General features: G+C 45.9%; 2 protein-coding genes across 5 annotated transcripts in view; one reads left to right on the top strand and one right to left on the bottom strand.

Moving 5' to 3' along the window:
- LOC143768048 (uncharacterized) overlaps positions 1-27,484 on the top strand; it is an 804,459-nt gene that overhangs the window by 545,333 nt on the left and 231,642 nt on the right. The window lies entirely within an intron of this gene.
- Positions 179-27,484, bottom strand: part of LOC143768055 (uncharacterized) — a 114,515-nt gene continuing 87,209 nt past the window's right edge. For all 3 annotated transcript variants that reach the window (XM_077256723.1, XM_077256722.1, XM_077256721.1), the window contains one exon: positions 179-6,159. In XM_077256723.1, coding sequence (XP_077112838.1) covers positions 4,622-6,159 — 1,538 coding nt within the window. In that variant the 3' untranslated portion in view covers positions 179-4,621. The remainder of the gene's footprint in view (positions 6,160-27,484) is intronic.

Raw genomic sequence — 27,484 nt, 5'->3', positions numbered from 1 at the left:
AGGATGCAGACATATTCACCAGGATGATGGGCATATATACCAGTATCGGGGGACATTACTACATAATGAAGGGGGAGGGGGGCAATTCATACGTGTTTATAGAATTTAGAACACTACAGGGGCCCATACATCTGACCAACGTGTGTGGGGGGGGGGGGGGGGGGAAGGGCCAAATTTCGCACTGGGGCCCATCGGACTCCACTGCAAAAGCACATCATACATTCTCAGCAAGAACACAAAGTGGTACAAGTGACAGAATCTCACCTTTCTGCGGTGCCTTCTGGGCTTCCAGGACCAAATATCTCTGCCAGCAGCAGTGATTCTTTTGTGAGCACTGATAGCAGTGATGGCTCCTCTGGATCCCACTGCTGCTGGTTCTGCCTGTGCTGCTGTTTTGGGCTGGTGGGAGGAGTAAGGCAGAATCAGTGAGAGAAGAGAGCAGACTAGATCTATCTAGTGCTGAGAATGACAGACTGCTGCAAACCACAGATCATCATTTTTGCAGTTTTGCACTAGGTCAACTGTAAATCACAAGTTGATCACATATTATATGAATCATATGAACATCCTCACCTTGCACCTGAAATATCATAGATCTGAAACTTTTGTGATGCTGTAATTGACAATTTTCCATGTATGGAATTTTCCGTGTGGGGAATTTTCCGTGTGGGGAATTTTCCAGTGTGCATTTTTCCTGTGTGCATTTTTCATGTGGGCAATTTTCATGTGGGCAATTTTCCTGTGTGCATTTTTCTGGTCACCAAGGCTGGCAATTAAAAGAACGTTATATGAAGCCGGGAAAATTATAGCAGCACACTAGTTGGACAGGGCACCACCTACGTTGAGAGAATTTATGGAAAAAAATGAATCTACTGCTACGTCTGGAAGGAGTATATAAAAAGAGAAGAGCCCTGCATAAATCCTGTAAAATATGGGAGGACTGGAAAATTCACCAAGGCATGGATATTATCTCCTTACTTGGCGATAGCTGGGTAATATTATTACTTGTGTCCAGAGAGATATGTCTGATTAACGTCCTTGGAGTGAAGCATATAAAATCTGTTCCCATAATGTCCTTCCCGTTTCAGGTGAAATCTAAAGAACTTGGAGACTTGGGACTTATCTTTCATAATGTTTATTTTCACATTATACAGATTGCCGTATTCAGCTTAAATATGTTGATATGTTTGGATGGGTGTTGTCATTTGTTGTATGTAGAAAACTTTAAGAAAAATGTATCTGATTTATAAAAAAAAGATTTTACAAAGGGGTTAAACAATACATCATATGCAGTGCATGAAATAAACAAGATTAAAGCAGGAAACTTACTATGGTGATCACAGAGATGATTTGGCTTAGCGAAGGAGAGCACTGCGATTGGGAACGTCCAGTGAACGGGATCGTACATACACTGATATATATCTTTCTGCATGAACCCAGATCATAATTAGCCTTGACCTTTTATCAGCACCTAAGTTACACCCAGACACCCCTCCTTGATGACCTCACGTGGGCCGGGTTGTGGGATGTTCTCAGCCCTTCAGGATTTTATAAAATTCCCAACATTAACAATATCTTCCCTCCTGCAGAAGTTCAAGATGGCCGCTATGTTTTTATCGCAATTTTACCTTTCCATATAGATGGTAAACATGACATGGCTGGAGTCAGCGATCTGACCACTACTGATTTGGGGCTTATAGGCAGGTGTTGCTGTATGGATTTTAATGTTTTCTATAACAGTCTTATAGTCAAAAACACTATGGTAAGATGTAAAGTAATTTCCCGTTCTCATTTAATTATACGACTGTCTGTTATATCTTTTTGTACAATTTGTCAATAACATATAATAGGATTTTCCAATAATTCATTTTTCACACTCTAGGTATGGTAATGGATTCTCTCTGTGTGGCATTTTCCAGCAGTGTCGGCACTTGCGTCCCAGGATTCATGTGAGGTTGTTACATCATGTAAAATCTGCCCCCAATCAGCACTGGCGTCACAATCCCCACCTTCGGACAAATCAAACATCACGAGGAAGTCAGAGAGCAGCCGCCGCCCTGGCTGCCAGTTGATATTCAGTACATCCAAAGGCGGGGACAGTACAGCCGGCAGTGATTGGGAGCAGGGCTCGTGTGATGTAACACCCTCAGTGAGCCTCGGGAATGTGGGTCCTGACACCGCTGGAACGGCGCCGGCACAGAAGAGATGAGTGTTTTTATTTTAATGAGGCCAAATATGAGGACGGACAAGGGGTTGTTGTCAGTTAAATCACTTCCAACATCTGAACATAAAAAAAGCTTCTCCCTTGTGTGACTGCTCTGAAGTTTATTCAGGGCATGTGTCCACATTCAGGACTGCATCAGGATTTGATCAGGATTTGACGCAGGTAAAATCTGCACCAAATCTGCACCTGAGATCACTGGCAGGTCACCTGCGTTTTTTATGCGTTTTGAAGCATCGCCGCATTGTAAGGACATGCGACGTTAGAAAAGACGCGCCGCATGTCCGTTTCCGCGGGTCTGCCGCCTGCGTGTTTTACCACATAGTGGAGACAGGATTTCATGAAATCCCCTCCACTATGCTGTAACATCTGGATGCTGTGTGTTTGACGCTGCGGCTCTGCGCAGTGTCAAACACGCAGCGTTTCCTGAACGTGGAAACATACCCTAAGAGTTGATTTTCAAGCAAAATATGTACAACATTGAGGGTATGGTTCCACAGTCAGTAAACGCTGCGGATTTGATGACGCGTTCATCCGCAGCATCCAGATGTTTCAGCATAGTGCATGAGATTTCAAGAAATCCCATCTCCACTATGCATTCAGCCCTGCCTAAGCGAACATGCGGAGGGTCTTTCCAGACCGCAGCATGTCCATTTATGTTGCAGAGACGCTCAGTCTCCGCAGCATAAATTTCCCATAGACTATCATTACATGCGGTAAAACTGCATTATCTTTATAGTCACATGCGTAGTAAGTGTGGAAACGCAGCTTACTACGCATGTGCACTAATATAAATAATGTCTTACCTTGCTTCAGCCAAAAGATCACAGCCACTGCAGTTCTCGGGATGAGCTCAGCTGACCGCGAGAAATGCCTTGCAGGTTACCGCCATAGACCGAGTTATGTCCGGTGGTCATCTACAAGCTCCGCTGTGTCTGGATGTCAGGCTGGATGGTAGCATAATGTCACCATTCAGCCAAAGGCATCCAGATGTAGCAGAGCTGGACTCATCGTGAGACACTCGGTAATGGACTACGGCGGACAGGAAGTATTTGTGTTGGTTTATTATTTTATTTTGCTTGCAGGAGATTGAGGGATTCAGGGATTAGGCGATGCAGTAAATATGATTAATTAAGATTAATAAAGGATTTTATTCTGGCTGTGTCTTTATTTACCATGTACCTATAGGATTAGTAATGGATAAGTGTATTATAGACGCTTCTCCATTACTAATCCATGGGCTTGATGTCACCTGACAATACAAAGGTGACATAAACCCCACAAATATTACCCCACTTACCACCGCTACAGGGCAAGTGGGAAGAGCACGGTAAAGTGCCACAATTAGCGCATCTTTGGATGTGTCAGTTGTGGGGTGGCTGCGGGCTGCTATTTTTAGGCTGGTGAGGGCCAAAATCCATGGGCCTCACCAGCCTGAGAATACCAGGCTGCAGCTGTCTCCTTTTTCCTTGCCTGGTTAACAAAAACAGGGGGACCCCACGCCGTTTTTTTTTTGAGGGGATCCCACTATTTGTGCTAACCATCCAAGGTAAGCAGACTGCTGCGGCCTGGTAATATCAGGCTGGTAAGATTCTTGGATATTGGATCCTTACCAGACTGAAATAACAGTCCCAGTAGTCTGCTTTACTCTCGCTGGTTAACTTATATGGGAGAACCCAAGGCCATTTTTTTTAAAATTATTTATTTATTAAAAAGGAAAGGACCTCTCTGTGCTTTGCTTCACTTCCTGTGTCATGTATTTCTGGCTGTGTCATAAGATTCACCATTATGTAAATTAGTACACATGCGAAGTAAGCTGCGTTCCCACCCTTAATACGCATGTGACTAGGAAGATGTTGTGGTTTTACCACATCTGATGATAGTGAATGGGAAATTTACCAGCGGAGGCGAAGAGTCTCCACTACATAAATTGACATGCTGCGGTTTGGAAAGACGTGCTGCATGTCCGTCTCTGCAGGTGAGCCGTGAGAGTCGGTGCACGCCTAGTGGACATGGGATTTCTTGAAATCCCATCCACTATGCTGTTATAGCTGGACGCTGCAGGTTGGACATTGCGGATGAATGAAGGGTCCAACCCGCAGTGTTTACTGACTGTGAGAACATATCCCAATATATCTACAAACAGGAAATCACTTTTTAATTCCTTCCCAGAAGCCAACTTTCAATTAGCTTTATTCCAAGTGACACAAAAAACATATGCAATGAAAAAACGCATCAAATACACATGTAAAAAATGCAGGTGACCTGCCAGTGACCTCAGGTGCAGATTTTACCTGCGTCAAATCCTGAGCAAATACTGAGCCGTTCGTTACCGTGGAAATATAAAAAAAGGATTCTCCCATATGAGACTTTTATTGTGACTGAGAAGAGATGTTTTCTTCACAAAACATTTCCCACATTCTGAACAGAAAAAGTATTCTCCCCTTTGTGGGTGCTTTGGTGACCAAGAAGAAATGATTTCTTCACAAAACATTTCCCACATTCTGAACATGAAAAAGACTTCTTCCCTGTGTGAGTTCTCTGATGTTTGAGAAGAACTGATTTATCTGTAAAACATTTCCCACATTCTGAACATGAAAAAGGCCTCTCCCCTGTGTGAGTTCTTTGGTGTCTATCAAGATGTGTTCTAGTTGTAAAACATTTCCCACATTCTGAACATGAAAATGGTTTCTCCCCTGTGTGAGATCGTTGATGTGTGATAAGATTTGTTCTAATTGTAAAACATTTCCCACATTCTGAACATGAAAATGGCTTCTCCCCTGTGTGAAATCTCTGATGTGTGAGAAGATCTGATTTAGTTGTAAAACATTTCCCACATTCTGAACATGAAAATGGCTTCTCCCCTGTGTGAAATTTTTGATGTCTGAGAAGACATGATTTGTCTTTAAAACATTTCCCACATTCTGAACATGAAAATGGCTTATCCCCTGTGTGAATTCTATGATGATTGAGAAGACTTGATTTAGTTGTAAAATATTTCCCACATTCTGAACATAAAAATGGCTTCTCCCCTGTGTGACATTTCTGATGTTTAAGAAGAGCTGATTTAGTTGTAAAATATTTCCCACATTCTGAACATGGCATCTCCCCTGTGTGAAATTTCTGATGTTTGAAAAGATAAGATTTAGTTGTAAAACATTTCCCACATTCTGAACATGAAAATGGCTTATCCCCTGTGTGAATTCTATGATGATTGAGAAGACTTGATTTAGCTGTAAAATATTTCCCACATTCTGAACATGAAAATGGCTTCTCCCCTGTGTGAATTCTCTGATGTCTGAGAAGAGTTGATTTAGTTGTAAAATATTTCCCACATTCTGAACATGAAAATGGCTTCTCCCCTGTGTGAATAATCTGATGACTGAGAAGACTTGATTTAGTTGCAAAATATTTCCCACATTCTGAACATGCAAATAGCTTCTCTCCTGTGTGAGTTCTCTGATGTTTGAGAAGATTTGATTTAGTTCTAAAACATTTCCCACATTCTGAACATGAAAATGGCTTCTCCCCTGTGTGAGTTCTCTGGTGATGAACCAGATGTGATTTCTTATTAAAACATTTCCCACACTTGGAACAAGAATAATAATTCTCTACTGTGTGAATTTTTTGATGTTTTACAAAAGATTTTTCAAAAGGAAAACTCTCTCCATTTTCTAAACTTGAAAATGATTTTTTTGCTTTATGACCAGTTACTTTTTGAATGCTTATTTTGTGACTTTGATTTTCCTTAATAGTCTGTAATGAATCAGAAGACATGACCTGTTTGAAAGGATCAGATGAGAGATCATCGCTGTGAAGGGATGATGATATATCTGGAGTAATGGTATTTGCTTTAATTGTATCCTGTGGAATCTCAAGATCATCTGATTTAAACATTGAAGATGTCAGATGTCCCTCTGGTCTCCTGGTACAGTCATCTGCCAAGAATAAAATCAAACAAATTTTGAATAAAATATCCTTGACTTATATTTTTGAACTTTTCTACTTAAACTGTCTGTAAAAATAGCAAGTTAAGTAAAATATTGATTTACCAAGGCATTTACAGCTCACAGGCCAATAGAAAACCTCATAAGATGCACGAGTAGATCGTGGTGCGCCACTATTTGTTCACTCTGCTTCCCAAATATTGAATTAAAAACCACCAAACTGTATTGCAGGCAAAAATAATACCAATAAAAACTTTAGTCGTCTGATATTAAAGGGACACTGTCACCTGAATTTGGAGGGAACAATCATTAGCCATAGGTACGGGGTTTTCGGGTGTTTGATTCACCCTTTCCTTACCCGCTGGCTGCATGCTGGCTGCAATATTGGATTGAAGTTCATGCTGTGTCCTCCGGAGTATATGCCAGCGCAAGGCAATCTTGCCTTGTGCAGGCGTGTACTATGGAGGACAGAGAATGAACTTCAATCCAATATTGCAGCCAGCATGCAGCCAGCAGGTAAGGAAAGGGTGAATCAAACACCCGAAAACCCCGCCCCTATGGCTAAAGATTGTTCCCTCCAAATTCAGGTGACAGTGTCCCTTTAAGTCCCCACTTAGGTCCATCATCGGTCAGTGGAAAAACAGGTTTCCACATTATTAATGGCTCAAATTCTTTTTAAAAGCAACATGGCTTCAATAAACCAATCCAGCAATATCAGCGCTGCTGGAAGGTGCCAGGTGCTTGTTCTCCTCTGGTTCAGTCCTCTGTGCTCAGATCCTGGCTTCTGTTTTAATTACCTGTTGCGACCCGGACCCGTTTACTGACTACTCTTGCATCTTCTGATTAGGTATTTTCTCTGCCTTCCTGGTTCTGACCCGGCAACCTGAATATTCTTCTTCCCATCTCATGCTACAGAACAGAAGGTAAAAATGTGGCCCAAGCCTAGGGCTCTTTGTGCAGGTCCAAATCCATGTATATCCTATAAAGGATGATGCGCAAGGAAATTCCCTGGAATATGATGAGCAAGGCAATCACTGGGATATGGAAAACGGAGTAGATAGCGCCAATCCTGTTTGTAGTAGCCATCTATTGAGCTGCCAGGTGACCATGAACAGCGTCCCCAATATATTTTGTCTCCAAATTATTCCAGCAAGATTTAGATTCGAATAGCTAAATGGCGCTCCTTCTCTTTTTAACCCCGCCATATGCCCAGACAGTGGAATACAACCGTATATAGGTATTGCTGGATTCAAGAGAAGTGAAAAAATAATTTGCAAGGTCCATTAGTTTCTTATTACACTTTTTGATGAATTCCAATGTTATCGCCACATAAAATAACACATGTCAAATTTTAAATATGTGACCCGATTAGGAAAATAAAACTTGCTGCTGGAGGTGGTTAAATTTAGAGTATTTTGGGAAATAACTACTGTAGTCAAAAACTGAGTATAGACAATAATATCTACTGAAATCAAACTCAAATGTCTTCATCAGTAAAACATGAGTAACTAATGGTGAAACTTCTCTGGAGTAATTACAGTATATGACTTGGTAATCCCTCTATGTTCCTATGTTTTTCGGCAGTCTAACAGTCGCAAAACATGCGGCCGCAGGGACTCAAACTTGTCATTCAAGAATAGAGAAATTATAGTTTACAGGGAAAACAAATGTTAAACAATTTACTGTGTAATAACTGGTATATAAGGCAAAATTTAAAAGTGTTTATTAAAAAATTAGAATTTAAAGTAAACCGAAATTGATTTTTTTTATATAAAAAAAAACTTGACATCTGAAGTTCACAGAGGAATTATGGAGTATGCTGGTTTTGTCAGCCAGGTATTGCTTGACCATATTTAAAAACTTTTTCATCCTTGTCAAAAATACCCAGATATCAGGGCCTGGAGGCTGGGAGGGTGTCATGAGCTTAAGGCCCCGTCTCACATAGCGAGATCGCTAGCGAGATCGCTGCTGAGTCACAAGTTTTGTGACGCAACAGCGACCTCAGTAGCGATCTCGCCATGTGTGACACGTACCAGCGACCCGGCCCCTGCTGTGAGATCGCTGGTCGTGTCGGAATGGCCTGGACCGTTTTTTGGTCGTTGAGGTCCCGCTGACATCGCTGAATCGGTGTGTGTGACACCGATCCAGCGATGTCTTCACTGGTAACCAGGGTAAACATCGGGTTACTAAGCGCAGGGCCGCGTTTAGTAACCCGATGTTTACCCTGGTTACCAGCGTAAATGTAAAAAATAACAAACAGTACATACTCACCATCTGATGCCCGTCAGGTCCCTTGCCGTCTGCTTCCTGCTCTGACTGCCGCCGTAAAGTGAGAGGACTGCCGCCGTAAAGTGAGAGCACAGCACAGCAGTGACGTCACCGCTGCGCTCTGCTCTCACTGTACGGCACTCAGAGCAGGAAGCAGACGGCAAGGGACCTGACGGACATCAGAATGTGAGTATGTACTGTTTGTTTTTTTTTACATTTACGCTGGTAACCAGGGTAAACATCGGGTTACTAAGCGTGGCCCTGCGCTTAGTAACCCGATGTTTACCCTGGTTACCCGGGTGCTGCAGGGGGACTTCGGCATCGTTGAAGACAGTTTCAACGATGCCGAAGTCGTTCCCCTGATCGTTGGTCGCTGGAGAGAGCTGTCTGTGTGACAGCTCCCCAGCGACCACACAACGACTTACCAACGATCACGGCCAGGTAGTATCGCTGGTCGTGATCGTTAGTAAATCGCTATGTGAGACGGGGCCTTTAGACCAGGCCTCTGACAGCGTACCCCTGCATCTGCTGTACCTGGTGTGTGTCTCCCTCGCCTTTCCTCCTTGGTTGGGCAAGCTGCCCCCTGCTGCTAACGTTGTCTGATGGGAATTTTGTCAACATCTTTTCTTTCTGAACTTCTGGTAATGCACCATTTTAGTATACCTCTCCACCTCAGAAGGGAGTTCAGAAAAAAAAAGTTCATCCAGTCTGTTCAGCGTTCCCAGGTAACAGGCACCAGGCAGGGGTATTACAAATCTTCAGTTATTTATTTAAAATAAAAAAAACAATATATAGAACAAAGCGTTTCGGCTATATGCTTATTAAAAATAGCCTTCCTCAGGTATGATATTGCTTTATAGGTTGCTAGAGTTATATAGTCTACACAGGTCCACTTGAATTATCAATTATGGTAATTGATCAAGACCTGGTGGCTCTTCATTAGCTTATTTCCCGCTTAGTGGTTTTCAGTATATAGCCTTAGCTTATCCGTGTATAAGTTTAAACAGTTAAAATACATAATAAAATATAAAAAACACTTAAAACCATTAATTAGCATAAATACAATACATGTGGACAAAATGTGTATCATTATCCATAAATACAATATATACAGTGGGGCAAAAAAGTATTTAGTCAGTCAGCAATAGTGCAAGTTCCACCACTTAAAAAGATGAGAGGCGTCTGTAATTGACATCATAGGTAGACCTCAACTATGGGAGACAAACTGAGAAAAAAAAAATCCAGAAAATCACATTGTCTGTTTTTTTAACATTTTATTTGCATATTATGGTGGAAAATAAGTTTTGGTCAGAAACAAAATTTCATCTCAATACTTTGTAATATATCCTTTGTTGGCAATGACAGAGGTCAAACGTTTTCTGTAAGTCTTCACAAGGTTGCCACACACTGTTGTTGGTATGTTGGCCCATTCCTCCATGCAGATCTCCTCTAGAGCAGTGATGTTTTTGGCTTTTCGCTTGGCAACACGGACTTTCAACTCCCTCCAAAGGTTTTCTATAGGGTTGAGATCTGGAGACTGGCTAGGCCACTCCAGGACCTTGAAATGCTTCTTACGAAGCCACTCCTTCGTTGCCCTGGCGGTGTGCTTTGGATCATTGTCATGTTGAAAGACCCAGCCACGTTTCATCTTCAATGCCCTTGCTGATGGAAGGAGGTTTGCACTCAAAATCTCACGATACATGGCCCCATTCATTCTTTCATGTACCCGGATCAGTCGTCCTGGCCCCTTTGCAGAGAAACAGCCCCAAAGCATGATGTTTCCACCACCATGCTTTACAGTAGGTATGGTGTTTGATGGATGCAACTCAGTATTCTTTTTCCTCCAAACACGACAAGTTGTGTTTCTACCAAACAGTTCCAGTTTGGTTTCATCAGACCATAGGACATTCTCCCAAAACTCCTCTGGATCATCCAAATGCTCTCTAGCAAACTTCAGACGGGCCCGGACATGTACTGGCTTAAGCAGTGGGACACGTCTGGCACTGCAGGATCTGAGTCCATGGTGGCGTAGTGTGCTACTTATGGTAGGCCTTGTTACATTGGTCCCAGCTCTCTGCAGTTCATTCACTAGGTCCCCCCGCGTGGTTCTGGGATTTTTGCTCACCGTTCTTGTGATCATTCTGACCCCACGGGGTGGGATTTTGCGTGGAGCCCCAGATCGAGGGAGATTATCAGTGGTCTTGTATGTCTTCCATTTTCTAATTATTGCTCCCACTGTTGATTTGTTCACTCCAAGCTGGTTGGCTATTGCAGATTCAGTCTTCCCAGCCTGGTGCAGGGCTACAATTTTGTTTCTGGTGTCCTTTGACAGCTCTTTGGTCTTCACCATAGTGGAGTTTGGAGTCAGACTGTTTGAGGGTGTGCACAGGTGTCTTTTTATACTGATAACAAGTTTAAACAGGTGCCATTACTACAGGTAATGAGTGGAGGAAAGAGGAGACTCTTAAAGAAGAAGTTACAGGTCTGTGAGAGCCAGAAATCTTGATTGTTTGTTTCTGACCAAATACTTATTTTCCACCAGAATATGCAAATAAAATGATAAAAAAACAGACAATGTGATTTTCTGGATTTTTATTTCTCAGTTTGTCTCCCATAGTTGAGGTCTACCTATGATGTAAATTACAGACGCCTCTCATCTTTTTAAGTGGTGGAACTTGCACTATTGCTGACTGACTAAATACTTTTTTGCCCCACTGTACATATCTTTTATTTGTTATCAACAGTTTGTACAATTGTATATTATCCAGGGGAGTGCCAAGGTATTCTGGCCCACATGTATCATTGTATGGCCAGGTTGGTCTTTGTGAGAACATACTATATATAAGGTTATACTGTCGAGTCCTATGTGCGTTACTGCCGTATTAGGGGCTGTTGTGTATAGCATAATCATGCTTTTTAAATGTTTTTAATTGTAAGTGTTTATGTCACTTTTTTTGTGTTACTCAATAAAGCTGTGTTCACATTCATGCCATATTCGTATTGTGGTGATCCCCATATATAGGACCGAGTCTGTTTTTTCTTGAGCATGTTCATCATTGTGTAGGTCCTGGTGGCATCCCACTGACCGTGGTGCCCCCTCATAACTAATTTGTATACTGCTATAAATAGTGGTGTTGCAGAGGGGGGTGCTCGGATGCCAAAAAGGGTGCCTCTGTACATCCACAGAGTTCAGGTCTCTGGGTGGACAGGGCTCGTTGTCCGGCGTTAGGCTGCAGTAGAGAATACATGGAGGTGACACTCCATGTGCTCGTCTTTGCCAGTGTGAGGAGATCGGTGCCCTTTAAGGGACCCGTGGCCTTTAAAAAAACAGTCCAGGAATTGCATCCTACATCGCAGGAGAGGTTACAGGGGCACCACTCCATGATCTTGAATATTGGTGGTGAGGGGAGATAGGTGCCCATTAAGGGACCCGTTACCTCTAAAAATCAGCCCAGGCATTCCTATGTAGAGCATCCTTTGAAGAACAGCGTGAGCAGAACCGGAGTCCTTGTCAACCTACACAGTGCGGGAGACAGGTTCAATAAGTAAAGCCTGTTCGCTAGAGCGAGGAGCGGTGGTCATAGATGCCAAGACACATGATAGCTTAGTAGACGTACTACATGTCCGTTTTCCAGATGCCTGCAGGTATCTGGAATGCATGCGGCCCCTGCTAGCCGACGGCCCCCTGGTATGAGAGGATCCATCCACCTCAGTGATGGGATCAGCGATCCATGGAGGGATCCAATGGCTTTGGAGAGTCCAACAGTGATGATACCCGCTTAGAGGGACTAAGTACCCTGGACTCTGTGACAGTGGGGGGCTCCTGAGCGTATTAGAGATCGCCGGCTTGCAGAGTGTCGCGTTCTGCGCTTTGGGATAAAAGCAGGCTGGCAGGATTTACATGCGGTGAAATAAAAAAGACTGAAAAAGTCATATTAGAGTTATTGTAAGGCTTTGCTGAGATTTAACTTAAAGCTCTCCGTTTATAAGCCTGCATACTTTAAGTCCTAAAGTACGCTTTCTTGAGCCCTTTTACAGGGCTACTTACAGAAAATGGTAGAAAGGGATACTGCTGAGGGAAGGGGGGGTTGCGTCCCTTACCCTGAGCAGATATGTCCCAGATCCTGCTCCTGTGGCCAACGCTGAATTGGTTCCTGTTGCAGAGTAGCACTGATCTCAGTGCCCAAATACAAGAGCCATTTCCGGAGGAAATGAGAGGGGGGGGGGGGCGGTAGGAAGATGGCCCCCAAGAACAACAGGCGCCTCTCGTTTTGCACGAGAAGCGCCAGAATCGTGGGAGGGGCCGCCAGAACACGCCATAGCGTGGGCGGCACCTCCGGGTTTCGGTGCCTTCTAGAACAGTTACCGGCTTGGGGCCTAGCGCAGGCCAAAAGCCGGTTGCTAAAATTTTTTGCCACCGGAACACAGGCAGAGATATCGGCTTGCGGCCTGGCGGAGGCCGCGAGCCGGGGTCTAAATTTGTCAGCGTGCGACCGCGGTTCCCCTGCCGGAATAGTAACCGGCTTGCGGCCTAGCGCAGGCCGGGGACTAAATTTTTGGGGTTATCGGCTTGCGGCCTAGCGTGGGCCGAAGCCGGGGACTAAACTAGAAGCAAGGCAGTGGGGAAGGCATGCTGGCCGGAAATTCCAGAGGATCGCGCTGCAGGAGCCCCCCGGGATCCCAAACTTACCGCTGGAGCTGGAGGGAAGGCAGAGCCGCCACTCTGCTTGCAGGTGAGGGTTGTAGATGGTGCAGGAACCTTCCATCCACCATCCCCTTTTAGAAGGGAGGAGGAGAGGGACCGTCCAGCTCCTTGCAGCACCGCTGTTTAATCAGTGGTGGTGCAGCGGGAGCAGCATGGACGCCATAGGGGCCTCTGTGTATCCTAAGGGTTCGTGTTGTGAATTCTGTTCTTGGGCTTCCTCCGGTGGTCATAAGTGGCACTGCTGTCTTTGGATGGCAGCCTTCTTCAGCTGAATTTAGGTAGTGCAATTCTCTGGCTATTTAGTCTTGCTGGAGTCTTTGATTAGTGCCAGTTGTCCATTGTATTCCTGGAGGATTCACATCTCTGCCTTATTACTCCTGCTATGCAGTTCAAATCAGCAAAGATAAGTTCTGGCTTTGATTTTGTGGCCCACATGTTGTGGCCTTTTTAGTTCAGTATTTTTCTATATTTTTTCTTGTCCAGCTCTGTCTGTTTAAAGATTTATTCAGCCAAGCTGGTATCTCTGGAGATACAGATTTACCCACTCCATATCTGTAGTCAGATGTGGAGAGTTTTTGTATTTTCTGTGGTGGATATTTTCTAGTATTTTAATACTGACCGCACAGTACTCTGTCCTGTCTTTTCTATTCAGTTAGAAAGGCCTCCTTTGCTAAATCCTGTTTTCAGTCTGCGTATGTTGTTTCCCTCTCCTCTCACAGTCAATATTTGTGGGGGGCTGTCTATCCTTTGGGGATTTTCTCTGAGGCAAGATAGGTTTCATATTTCTATCTTTAGGGGTAATTAGTTCTCCAGCTGTGTCGAGATGTCCAGGCCATGATAGGTACATTCCACGGCTACTTCTAGTTGCGGTGTTAAGTTCAGGGTATTGCGGTCAGTACAGTTACCACCATCTCCAGAGTACGTCTCATGCTGCTCCTAAGCCACCGTTTCATAACAGGTTTGCTCCCCTAGGATTTCACAGGGCTGTGTCCGGCTGTAGCCTGGCTCAGAAGGTGGTACATGGAGGCGACACTCCGTGTTTCCATCTGTTGCTGGTGTGGGGAGATCGGCGCCCTGAAGGGAACAGTCTCCCCCAAGAAAGCTCAGGCATGGCTTCCCACGTCGCAGGAGAGGGTTCGGGGAGGTATACTCGCTGTGCTCGCCTGTTGATGATTCGGGGGAGATTGGAACCTTGAAAGGATCCGTCGCCCCCTTTACTCCATTAATTAAAAAATAAAAATTTACAGAAAAGTAAAAAATAAAATAAAAACGTTAGGGTCTGAACCAGACCCTGTGTGCCTCCTACAGACACTAAGCAAGAACTGTTAGCTGTTAGTTAGCTGAGAGCCAGCAGGAGGGTGTATACTGCAGAGAAGGAGCTAACTTTCTTTGCATCACTTAGTCAGCCTCCTAGTGGCAGCAGCATACACCCACAGTCGAAGGAGAACTGTACCACAAAGGACATAATACACTATGGATCGCCATATATAACAATTTTTCTAACAAAAAAAAAAAAATCAACTACTACAGCTATATACTGAGCAACTGACTACAAAGCCCTAAACACTGCCTACAGACTGCATTCAGCCACTCTCCCTGCTCCTGCAACTCTCTCTTCAGCCCTAGCCTAAATGCAATTTGTACAGCTCTACTAAAATTAAGAGACCACTGCACAGTTTTCTAAAAATTACCATCTCTACATGTCTTACAGCTATTCCATTCCAGTGTCAGTTGAATTCCAACCAAAGTACACCTCATTCTACTTAATGTGCATCTGATTAGGTGATCACCTGTACCAAATCTTATTTAATGAGGGAAAGTATAAAAAACCCTGCTGTGGTCTTCTCAATCCTCTTGCAATGGGACAAGTTGAATGGCAAAACAAGTGCTAGAAATAGGCCTAAAGTAATTTCGTAACAGGATTCTAAAAGCAGGCTTCAAGTCATGTAGATCTAGAAAGAAGCCTTTCAATGAGAAGCAAAGGAGAGCCAGGCTGAAGTTTGCCAAACACCATAAGTATTGGACCATAGAGGACTGGAGTAAGGTAATCTTCTCTGATGATTCTAATTTTCAGCTTTACCCAACACTTGGTCGTCTAATGGTTAGACGGAGAGCTGGAGAGGCGTACAAGCCACAGAGTCTTGCACCCACTGTGACATTTGGTGGAGGATTGGTGATGATCTGGGGATGCTTCTGCAAGGCTGGAATTGGGCAGGTTAATCTTTGCGAAGGATGTATGATTCAAGCCGCATACAAGGTTATCCTTGAAACACTTGCTTCCTTCAGCTCAGGCAATGTTTCCCAACTCTGAGGACTGTTTTTTTCCAGCAAAACAATGCCCCTTGCCACACAGCAAGGTCAATTAATGTGTGGATGAAGGAGCACCACATCAAGACCCTGTCATTGCCAGTCCAAACTGCAGACCTGAACCCCATTGAAAACGTCTGGAATGTAATCAAGAGGAAGATGGATAGTCACAAGCCATCAAACAAATTAGAACTGCTTAAATTTTTGTGCCAGGAGTGGCATTAGGTCATCCAAAAAGCAGTGTGAAAGACTGGTGGAAAGCATGCCAAGATGCATGAAAGCTGTGAGTAAAAATCATGGTTATTCCACCAAATATTGATTTCTGAACTCTTCCTGAGTTAAAACATTAGTATTGTTGTTTCTAAATGAATAAGAACTTGTTTTCTTTGTATCATTTCAGGTCTGAGAATCACTGTTTCTTTTTTATTATCTTGACGATTTCTCATTTGCTGCAAATAAATACAAAACTTTTAGCTTTGAATTTCAGAGACATGTTGTCAGTAGTTTATAGAATAAAACAACAAATGTCCTGCAAGGTTCAGTCCTAGGGCCCCTGCTCTTCTCCATTTACACCTTTGGCCTGGGACAGCTCACAGAATCTCACGGCTTTCAGTATCACCTCTATGCCGACGACACACAGATCTAAATCTCTGTCAGGACTCTGAACATTTTTTATTACCTTTTATGCATTACTGCCCTTTTTCAAGATGGCGTCTTTGGTCTCATGTGCACTTGTCTTCCTGCCATAAAACTCCACCCCAGCATTCAGTCTGTGCTAGAGTATTCTGCTTTGCAACCAGCTACTGATTACTCCCTGGCCTTGCACCTGCACCTGCTCCTGTGAACCTGTGTTGGAGATCCTGCCACTCTGCTCTGAGTTCCTGCTGCATACACCAGTGTTCTGTAATCCTCCTTCATCTGCTGCTCGTGTTACTTCCATCTGCATTTGTTGGACATGTAAGCTGTTTGCTGCTCTTCAAAACCTGAGACTATTAACCAGGCCTCCCTGGTTGAGCTAAGTTATGATTTGAACTTCCTTATAAGCATATCAATCTGTGTCTGGACTAAGACAAGGATTTATTCGTGTCAAGTATCCTCAAGAATAACTGTGCTTCATAGACTTTCTGCTTGTTTGCATTTTCCTCTGAAGTTTCCTATAGACTGCTGAGCTGCATTTGATATTTTCACCAAGTGTTGTGGACTTGAGTTTCTCTCTGCACCTGTTTGAAACACCGTGTGATAATATAAACTTTACCACTTATAAAACGGTGTCCTCTTGTCTTGTTCCACGCAAAGAGTCTCCTGAGTTATCCCCTATAATTATTACAATCTCTGGACCAGATATCATCACCCTACTAACACAATCCCTCAATATCTGTCTGCTATTGTCTGCTATTTCATCCTTCTCTGCTAGATGTCTGAAACTTAACATGGACAAAACAGAATTCATCATCTTCCCCCCATCTCACGCGACCCCCCCCCCCAACGAACCTATCCATTACAGTAAATGGCTGCCCCACTCTCCCCAGTCCCACAAGCTCGCTGCCTCGGGGTAATCCTTGACACTGATCTCTCCTTCAAACCACATATCCAAGCCATTTCCACTTCCTGCCGCCTTCAATTTAAAAATATTTCACGGATCTGTACATTCCTAAACCAAGAATCTGGAAAAACCCTAGTCCATGCCCTCATCATCTCTTGCCTTGACTACTGCAACCTCCTGCTCTGTGGCCTCCCATCGAACACTCTCGCACCCCTCCAATCTATTCTAAACTCAGCTGCCTGACTAATCCACCTGTCCTCCCGCTATTCCCCGGCCTCTCCCCTCTGTCAATCCCTTCACTGGCTCCCCATTGCCCAGAGACTCCAGTACTAACCATGACGAACAAAGCCATCCACAACCTGTCTCCTCCATACATTTGTGACCTCGTCTCCCGGTACTTACCTGCATGCAACCTCCGATCCTCCCAAGATCTCCTTCTCTACTCCACTCTTCCCATAATCGTATACAAGATTTCTCTCGCACATCACCCCTACTCTGGAACCCTCTACCACAAAATATCAGACTCTCGTCTACCGTTGAAACCTTCAAAAAGAGCCTGAAGACCCATCTCTTCTGACAAGCCTACAACCTGCAGTAACCACCGATCGACCAAACTGCTGCACGATCAGCTCTACCCTCGCCTACTCCCTTGTAGATTGTGAGCCCTCGCGGGCAGGGTCCTCTCTCCTCCTGTGCCAGTTGTGACTTGTATTGTTCAAGATTATTGTACTTGTTTTTATTATGTATACCCCTCCTCACATGTAAAGCGCCATGGAATAAATGGCGCTATAATAAGTAATAATAATAATAATAATTTTAACTCAAAAATATACCTATAAAGAGAAAAATCAGACAAACTGAAAATTTTGAAGTGGTCTCTTAATTTTTGCCAGAGCTGTATCTGATACAAACTTCAAAAGCACAAGATTAGAAGGGCTGGTAGTATGATGGTTCAGCTTCAGCACCAGTATCTACACTACAGGACTCTGAGACGTTGTACTGCACACACACGCCTGGACAAGCACTCTCTCCCTCCAATAACAACTGTCACAGAGCTCGGCAATGGTGTCACTGTGCCGAGCCTGACGCCGCCTACCATTTCAACAACCCCCTCATGATGTCACACAGCCAGGAATGAGAGTAATGCCACTACCAAGATGGCTACAGCATTACAGTGACCCGCAGGCAATCCCCGCATGCTTTTTGGCTGTTTAACAGTCACCACACACGCGGAGTGGGGATTCAAAATCGAGCACCGGCTAATGTTTGCTGAGTAACGAGCACATCCGAGCACCCAGATAATCACGTGATATCCGAGTATCATAGAGCACATTCGCTCATTCCTAATCGGGATTCTAGGAAACCAACAGCATCATTACCCTCCGCTTTCTCTTAGAAGATAATCATAATATTTTTCTTCAAGTGATTTTCTAACCTGTCAGCACGTTCTACGTACACTGTTATTTCGCTTTGTAGTTTACAGATCTGGGCAGGTAACGGTCAACGTCTCCTAATCCCAGGAAGTAGGTGGATCCTCCAGGTTGTAAGTTCAATCGGAAAGGGCTTTCACAAATTCACAAAATCATTTCAACATTTTTGGATGGAGGAAAAGGTTCTACTCTAGAGGCAAAATGGTGATCACACGATCGTGATATGACCGAACTACACGACTACATTTTGAAAATGTAAATAGGCTGCAATCCACAAGTCATGGGAGAGTCCCAATAGTTTGGGACAAGTTGAGGGACTGTTGGAAGGGGTTAACAGACTGTTCCGGATAAAGAGCGCTCTCCCCTAAGTGTTAGGAGGGGACGGAAGGATGGGATGGGGATTTGATGGGGGTGTTTTTCTGTTGTGTTGGGGGAGGGGTGTGGGTTTGGGGAAATATTTGCATAATGGACATCGCCATGGTTACTGTGGTTGTGATTTCAGCTGCAACTGGATGAAAGAATGCGGGATAAAATGTTCTGTGGACGGAAGATGTCTGGAAGAATGAGAATTGTGAGTTGGAACGTTAGGGGTTTGGCGTCTGGAGTGAAGAGGCAAGATGTGTTTAAATTTCTGAATGATGCGAAGCCGTCAGTGATCTGTCTGCAGGAGACTCATAAGGTGAAGGAGAGAACACATTTTCTGACTAAAAGATGGGTACAGGTGGGATACCATGCCACATATTCAGCATACTCTAGGGGGGTCAGCATCCTCACCTGTGCTGGGTTCCTTTTGAGTATCACAAAGTGGTTATAGATCAGTCGGGTAGATTCGTATGTTTACTTTGTAAATTGTACGGATGTCTGATGTAGTTGGTTTCAATTCATGTTCCACCACCATATTGTGGAAAGGTGATCCACAGAGTTCTGGAGATAATGGAGGAGACACCGGGGATACCGTTTTTGATAATAGGGGACAATATTCCGGACACACATTGGGATAGGGGGAGGCGAGAGCCGCTGAAGTCGGGTGGTTACTGTACATCATTCGGTGCCGTCCTGAGGGAGACCGCTCTGCATGATTTATGGAGGATTTCTCATCCTGGGGTGTACAAATATTCCTGTTTTTCGTCCTCCTTCGCTTCTTTGTCAAGAATAGATCTGGCCTTGGTCAATACGCCGATGTTGGGCCTTGTTCGGGAGGTAACATATGGCTAGCAGGGCCGGTTTTAGGCAAAGTGGGGCCTTAGGCAAAAGTTTACAATGGGGCCCCAAATGCTACCAAATTGCATCATCACACAGAAACATTTCGGTTGTAGTTACATGTGCGGAGTTCAGGCCACCAAACGAGTGTGATCGACAATATTGATGTCATTCGTCGCTTGTTTCCCGGCCTCTTTACACCGGCTGAGGAATAATGATGGGGACAGAATGGTCACTAGTAGATCAATCTGTCCCCATACAGTATCATCTTAGTAGCATATCAATATTCATTCCCTTTAGTAGCGGGCACATGAGATGGCCTAGCAGCAGGAAGCCTGCAGCTGTGGCTACTGTGACCCCTATTAAAGTGAAATTAATATTCACTGCTCTCCACACCTATAATCCCTCCCATCTCTCGGCACCGGCTTCAGTGCATAGTGGTGGGAGTGACTATGGGCGTGGGGAGCAGTGACTATGAATTTCTCTTTAGCAGCGGGCACAGGCTTTAGCTGCTGCAGCCGACTCCTGCCTCCTGTCACCCACTGCTCCTTCTTCACTGGCACCGGGCGAGCCCCCCTGACTCACGGGCCCCATAGCAGCTGCATGGTGTGCTGCTATTAGCGACACGGCACTGGCTGGGGGCAGGGGCGGACACTAATAGCTTGGGCCCCTGTTCAAGAAATGTGTCTGGGCCCCCCTTCCTGCCCGATATACTGCTTATGATGATGTCAATCTGGCAATGGCACCCTGGAGCCTTGGGCTCCGAGAAACAAGTCAGATTGCCCTCATTATTACTACCCTGCAAGCAGGGGCGTACATAGCAATCACAGGGCCCCCATGGCAAAAGTTCTATTTGGGCCCCCACACCTCTAAAAAATATTTATATTTTTTCACTGAGATGGATAGATATATATATATATCTTTATCTATCTCTCTATCTATATACTGTGTACGTTTGTAATAAATATATATATCCGTTACACCGTACAAACACAGATACAAATTCATATACCGTATATTCAAACACACACATACTGTACATACAGTACATATACCGTACATAGATACGCATACATATACCGTCAAACATACACGTACTATACATACACACACGCATATACCGTACATGCACACATACCGTACATACATATACAGTACATACACAGATACACATACATATACCGTCCCGCACACACATACTATACATACACACGTGCAGCGCCCCAGAGTCCTGGTCGTTGCAGTAATGTCGCTCTGCCGCTAAGGGGAGTGATGTTACGTCTGATGGCACTGAAGGAGTTCATCTGACCAGGTATCACAGACACCAATACATTTCACAGTCTGGCCTCCAGGGGGAGCTAAGGGCGCTATGTATTAGGCCACTCCTCACACTCTGGTAAAACTGGGGGTTAGGCAGGAAGTTAGAGAAAAAGCTGACTGGGTTGGAACCAGGCAACACCTTGTGGCAGAGGGGGTTGCAGGGGAAGATTCAGAGGGGTCCCTGTCAGGGGTGGGATCCTGACAGAGGCCTAGCGAACAGAGAGAAAGCTACGGGACCGCGCCTGCACGACATTGCGGCGGTACCCCAAAAAAGGATAAGAAGCGAGATTTATTGTGCCGAGTGATAAACGAGATCAACGCAACAAGGAGAATACCAGTAGGAGTCGTGCTGTTAGACGACGCAACATCCTACTGAGGCGCGTAGCCGGTGGCCGGAACGCCGAGGAAGTACTAGGTTCCAAGCCAGACTTCAAACCTACGGCAGGACAGTCAGCTAGAGGCGGGCTGTCTCACGAAGAACACCCAGGAAGACATAGGGGGGTAACAACAGGAGTAAGGCGACGCGAGGGTCCCGGAAGAACCTCCGAGCCTCCCCGTCAGACGGGTGCGTCCTTAGCATAAGATCTGGGGGGATGTGGAAGAACATCAGAATCGAGTTGTGAGGGAACACGAGAAACAGACACAACGGTTGTGGGGACTATCCCGTAAGCACAGCAGGGGAGGACCGCAACACACAAGTGCTAGAAGGTAGGTACAGATTTCCACCTGCAAAGGGAACTCTGAAAGTGCCATTGGACCGGCCGGACTTGCGCAGCCCGGTTAACCGTATTCCGGATTGAGGACCCAGAAGCCATCAGTAAAGAGGTAAAGAGACTGCAACCTGGTGTCCTCATTATTCACCGCGACCTGCACCACACCATAGCATCACCACCATTAAGCACCACCTTTCACTGGACGCCCCTCAGCAGGGTCACGGACCGGGTCTAGCCACCGTGACAACCCCAGAGCAGAGACCCGGTACCGGGTACCCCTCGGCCCAGCGGTAGTGGGGGCGCTCCACACGCATATACCGTACATACACACATACCGTACACAGATACACATACAGATACCATGATACATACACGTACTATACATACACACGCATATATAGTACATACATATACCGTACATACACACAGTTACACATACTGTACATATACCGTATATGCAAACACACACATATACCATACAAACACACAGATACACATACCGTCACACATTCAAGTACTATACATACTGTGAGGCAGTGACCCCTGGTACAGCTAGGGGGTGCTGTATGTGCTCTGCAGAATGTGCATGGAAGCGTAGTGAGGCCGTACTACAGACACAGGTGTGGCTGTAACTAGAGTAATGAAGCAGTGACTGATTAAAAGCCCTGTAGTAGTGGGGGAGGTGTCAGTGTGTTCTTGGAAGCAGACAGGGCAGTTGTCTGCAGAGCTCTCTCTGTGTGGAGCAACACAGAGGCTGAAGGAACCAGAGAGACTGACACCCTGCGTCTTGGGCTGTCTTGCGTGTACCCGGCTGCACTCCAGAGGATAAAGAGTGCAGTGCGCTGAGTGAGTACAGAGACTTGTTACCGGCGTGCGGTCACCCAGGGAAACTGAACAGAGGGAAGTTCGGCCTGTGTATTGACTGCATCATATAGCTATGCATTATTAATGGACTGTATGAAGAAGCCGTATACTATATTGACTGTGTGAAGTGACACAATAAAAGAACATTTTGTTTGAATTTGTTTGGGTCACTGCCGTTTCACTGTGTATGGTCATACCGCTGCATCACATATGGTGGAGAATGCGGGCAATGTGAACTGAGGCATACCCGAAGCGTTCTGCATGTCAGTGATTAAGCCTGCAAAGCTACAGTTTAAGCCAGCTGATAAAATGGAGGAGCTTTTGAAGCAGTTTGCCTGCTCACAGAAGCAGCAGCAAGAGGCGCTGCAGTTACAGCGGCAACAGTTGGAGCTACAAAAGCAGCAACAGCAGCAGACTACTGAATTGTTGAGGCAGCAGTTCACGGCTATGCGAGAGGCAGGTCCACCAGGGACAGCATTCTGGTCTGAGGCTCGGTATAAGGTCCGGTCGGCACTGAGGATGGAGCCTGAGGATGACATGGAGGCTTTTCTCACCATCTTTGAACGTACTGCGGAGCGGGAGAGCTTGCCATTGACTCAGTGGGCTGAGGTGGTGTCCAATTTCCTGACTGGAGATGCCCAGAAAGCCTTCATATACCTCAGTCGGGACGATGCCCTGGATTATGGGAAGCTGAAAGGTGAGATCCTTGCTAGACTGGGGGTTAATACATATGTGCGGGCCCAACGGGTGTTCCAGTGGTCCTTTTCCGAGACTCGCCCTGCCCGATCTCAGGCGCATGACTTGCTGCAACTGGTTAAAAAAATGGCTTCAGCCTGAGACATTAACCCCGTTCCAGATGGTAGAGAGGGTGGTGGTTGACCGCCTGGTGAGGGCTCTTCCAGCAGCCATACAGCGTTGGGTGGGGCAAGGGGACCCAGGCACTCTGGATTAAGTGGTGGGAATGGTAGAGCGATATGCAGCCACTCAGGACTTTATACGGGACACTGCTCTATTTCGGCTGTCACGTAAGGTTTCCCCAGCCCAGGAGCCGGAGAAAACTAAATCGGCTCCTGGGCACAGTCGGGCCACAGCGATCAGGTGTTGGTGCTGTCAAGGGCCTGGCCATGTGGCTGCTAACTGCCCGTTGGTGTCTGAACCCATGGACTGCAGGTATGGTCGCCGTATTTCTATGTATACTCAGCCAGTCGGTACCACCACTACAGGCACCGTCGATACCGAAACCCAGCTGTGCCAGGTACTTGTGAACGGGTACCAAACAGAGGTCCTCCTGGACTCAGGGAGCATAGTGACTTTGGTTCATGGGTCCCTGGTTGCCGGTGACAACCCCAACGGACCGAAGATGGAGGTGATGGAAATCCGGGGAGTACCCGACCATGGAGGTTAATTTTTCCACACCATGTGGGGACATTAAACATGTGGTGGGAGTGGTGAAAACGCTTCCATATGGGGCTGTGTTGGGGAGAGATTTGCCCCTGTTTTGGTCCCTGTGGGAGACCAGGGTCAACCCTCTCAAGGAAAGTGTTGTTTGGGGTGTAGAACCCAAAGATCCTAAGATGTCTGCCACAGGGGTCGCCAATTTAGGGTTAGAGTGTAATCCCTATAGGCTCCCTCTAGAGGTTGTGGCAGTAGAGGTCGCGGGGACCCCATTGAACCTTGAGCTGGAGGTGTTCCCTGGTAAGGTTGGGACAGCTCAGATCCAGGGTCCCTTTCGGAGTCGCAGATATAAAAGGCGCAGGTATGAGGAGCCGAGAGTGTATGGTCGCAAAGGTGACTGGGGACGTGCACACGAGGAACCCTCTGGCACCGGTCAAGGATGGGGTCGGGGGTCAGGGTAAATTAGATAGAGCGCTCGCTAGACAGCAGTTTCGGGAGGCTCCGGTTCGGGAGTGGCATAGTACAGATATATGCTCAGAGTTGCCAGCGCGGTCCGTGGCGTTTCAGCGTGATATAGTCACTGAGGCACGGGTAAGGGTACAGAGGAAGCGGTACCAGGGGCCCGAAAGCAGATACTTTGGTGACAGAATGACCCGTGGGGTTAGTGAACCTGAAGTAAACAAAGTAAAGACCACCCAAAACTGGCCCAAATCTGCAGTTAGTCAGAAAACAGGGTTTGGCTGCTGCGATGGAGATCGGGGTGGGTGGTCCCGTAATGAAATATGGAGGAGAAACGCAAAGGGGAGGGATGCGTGCATTGCTCAATGGTTCCGGTCCCTACTTTGGTTTCTTAATGTAGTGAGCGAGGATGTCAGGGGGGCATACCAATGCCCTGTCTTTTGCCCTTACGGGGTAACAAATGTTCAACCCCACAGGTATGAACAGGGGGGGAGGATATGTGAGGCAGTGACCCCTGGTACAGCTAGGAGGCGCTGTATGTGCTCTGCAGAATGTGCATGGAAGCGTAGTGAGGCCATGAGGCCGTACTACAGACACAGGTGTGGCTGTAACTAGAGTAATGAAGCAGTGACTGATTAAAAGCCCTGTAGTAGTGGGGGAGGTGTCAGTGTGTTCTTGGAAGCAGACAGGGCAGTTGTCTGCAGAGGTCTCTCGGTGTGGAGCAACACAGGCTAAAGGAACCAGAGAGACTGACACCCTGCGTCTTGGGCTGTCTTGCGTGTACCCGGCTGCACTCCAGAGGATAAAGAGTGCAGTGCGCTGAGTGAGTACAGAGACTTGTTACCGGTGTGCGGTCACCCAGGGAAACTGAACAGAGGGAAGTTCGGCCTGTGTATTGACTGCGTCATATAGCCATGCATTATTAATGGACTGTATGAAGAAGCCGTATACTATATTGACTGTGTGAAGTAACACAATAAAAGAACATTTTGTTTGAATTTGTTTGGGTCACTGCCGTTTCACTGTGTATGGTCATACCGCTGCATCACAATACACACACGCATATACCATACATACACACATACATATACTGTACATACACACAGATACACATACATACACATACTATACATACACACACACGCATATATAGTACATATACCGTACATACACACAGATACACATACCTGTTGTGAATTCTCTTGGGCTCCCTCCGGTGGTTATAAGTGGTACTGCTGCTGTCTTTGGATCGCAGCAGTCATCAGGTGTGTCCACTTATTGCAAGGCTGACTGGGCTATTTAGTCTGGCTAGATCCTGTAGTTAGTGCCAGTTGTCCATTATTTTTGGAGGATTCACATCTCTGCCTGGTTTCTCCTGCTTTTCTGTCCAAATCAACAAAGATAAGTTCTGGCTTTGTTTTCTGCAGTCCACATGCTGTGGACCTAATTGTTCAGTGCTTTTCTATGTTTCTTCTTGTCCAGCTTGGTCTGTGTAAGGATTTATTCAGCCTAACTGGAATCTCTGGAGATGCAGATTTACCCTCCATATCTTTCGTTAGATGTGGAGATTTTGTATTTTCTGTGATGGATATTTTCTAGTGTTTTAATACTGACCGCATAGTACTCTGTCCTGTCTTTTCTATTTTTAGCTAGATTGGCCTCCTTTGCTAAATCCTGTTTTCATTCTGCATATGTCATTTCCCTCTCCACTCACAGTCAATATTTGTGGGGGGCTGTCTATCCTTTGGGGATTTTCTCTGAGGCAAGATAGCTTTCCTGTTTCTATCTTTAGGGGTATTTAGTCCTCCGGCTGTGTCGAGGTGTCTAGGCCGTGTTAGGTACATCCCACGGCTACTTCTAGTTGCGGTGTTAAGTTCAGGGTCTGCGGTCAGTACAGGTCCCACCTCCTCCAGAGTACATTTCATGCTGCTCCAAGGCCACCAGATCATAACACATACCGTACATACACACACATATACCGTATATACATACACAGTTATATACAAAGTATACACATACCGTACACAAATACATATACTGTACATACATGCACATAAACATACAATTATATCGCACACACACAGATACACACATATACATACAAACACACACACACACACACACACACACTAATCTTGTATATCGGGGGATGAGATGAGCCCTGGAGGTCAGTTCAGTTGGAGAAGGCTGCAGACCCCACTGTGGGGGATGGGGCACAGAACAGACAGGACTGATATCATCCCCCCTAGTGCGGTCCATGTGTTGTCCCGTGCACTGAGCTCCCCCCTCCCCCATCTCTTTTCTGTGAGGAGATGCTGCAGCCTGCCGAGAACAGGACAGTGGAGGGAGCAGAAGTCACACTGTAAGTCCTGCTCTTCCTCCACTGCTGTTCCTGACTGCTGTGCGGCGGGGCCCTGACTGTAAGGCAGTACTCACCAGTCACCATTGGGATGTGCCATGCTGGAGAACAGAGACAGCAGCCAATGAGCGCTCTCCTCAGTCTGGTGAGGAAAGTGTTCATTGGCCAGCGTCTCTCCCTGCATGACACGCCCCCCTTTTGAACCTCTGCACTCCGTGCCGTTCTCTCCCCAGCAGATGTTGGCATGATTACAGGAGGGAGTGAGAGGGGCCCGATGCTACATGATACTGGGCCTGCCTGCAGGGACCACCCTCCACCTCTCGGCCCCAGAGAAGAGGCATCGGTGGTATGTCCGCCCCTGGCTGGGGGCCCCTAGGGCAGAGGGGGCCCTAGGCAACTGCCTAGTCTGACTGTCCGTAACGCTGGCCCTGATGGCTAGAACAATTTTTGATCATTCCCCCATGAGTGTGATACTTGAAGGAGTGGGATCTGTACCTGTTAGGGGGTGCATGTGGAGGCTGAATCCGTTTTGGCTACACCTCATTGACTCAGATGGACACATTGGGGGGACATTAAGGAATATTTTAAAATTAATGCTGGGTCGGCTTCGGTATTGACGGTATGGGAAGATATGAAGGCCTATTTCAGAGGGCTCTGCATTAAAGAGATATCCCGAGTCAAGGTAGAAACGGGCAGGAAGGATCAGATGTTGATAGAGAGCTGGAGGAGGCGGAGGAGGCATTAATCAACAAT

Source organism: Ranitomeya variabilis, chromosome 4, assembly GCF_051348905.1.
Source record: "Ranitomeya variabilis isolate aRanVar5 chromosome 4, aRanVar5.hap1, whole genome shotgun sequence".
In the NCBI taxonomy this organism is placed as follows: Eukaryota; Metazoa; Chordata; class Amphibia; order Anura; family Dendrobatidae; genus Ranitomeya; species Ranitomeya variabilis.
The sequence above is the reverse complement of the archived record's forward strand: the minus strand, read 5'-3'. Positions and strand labels throughout refer to the sequence as shown.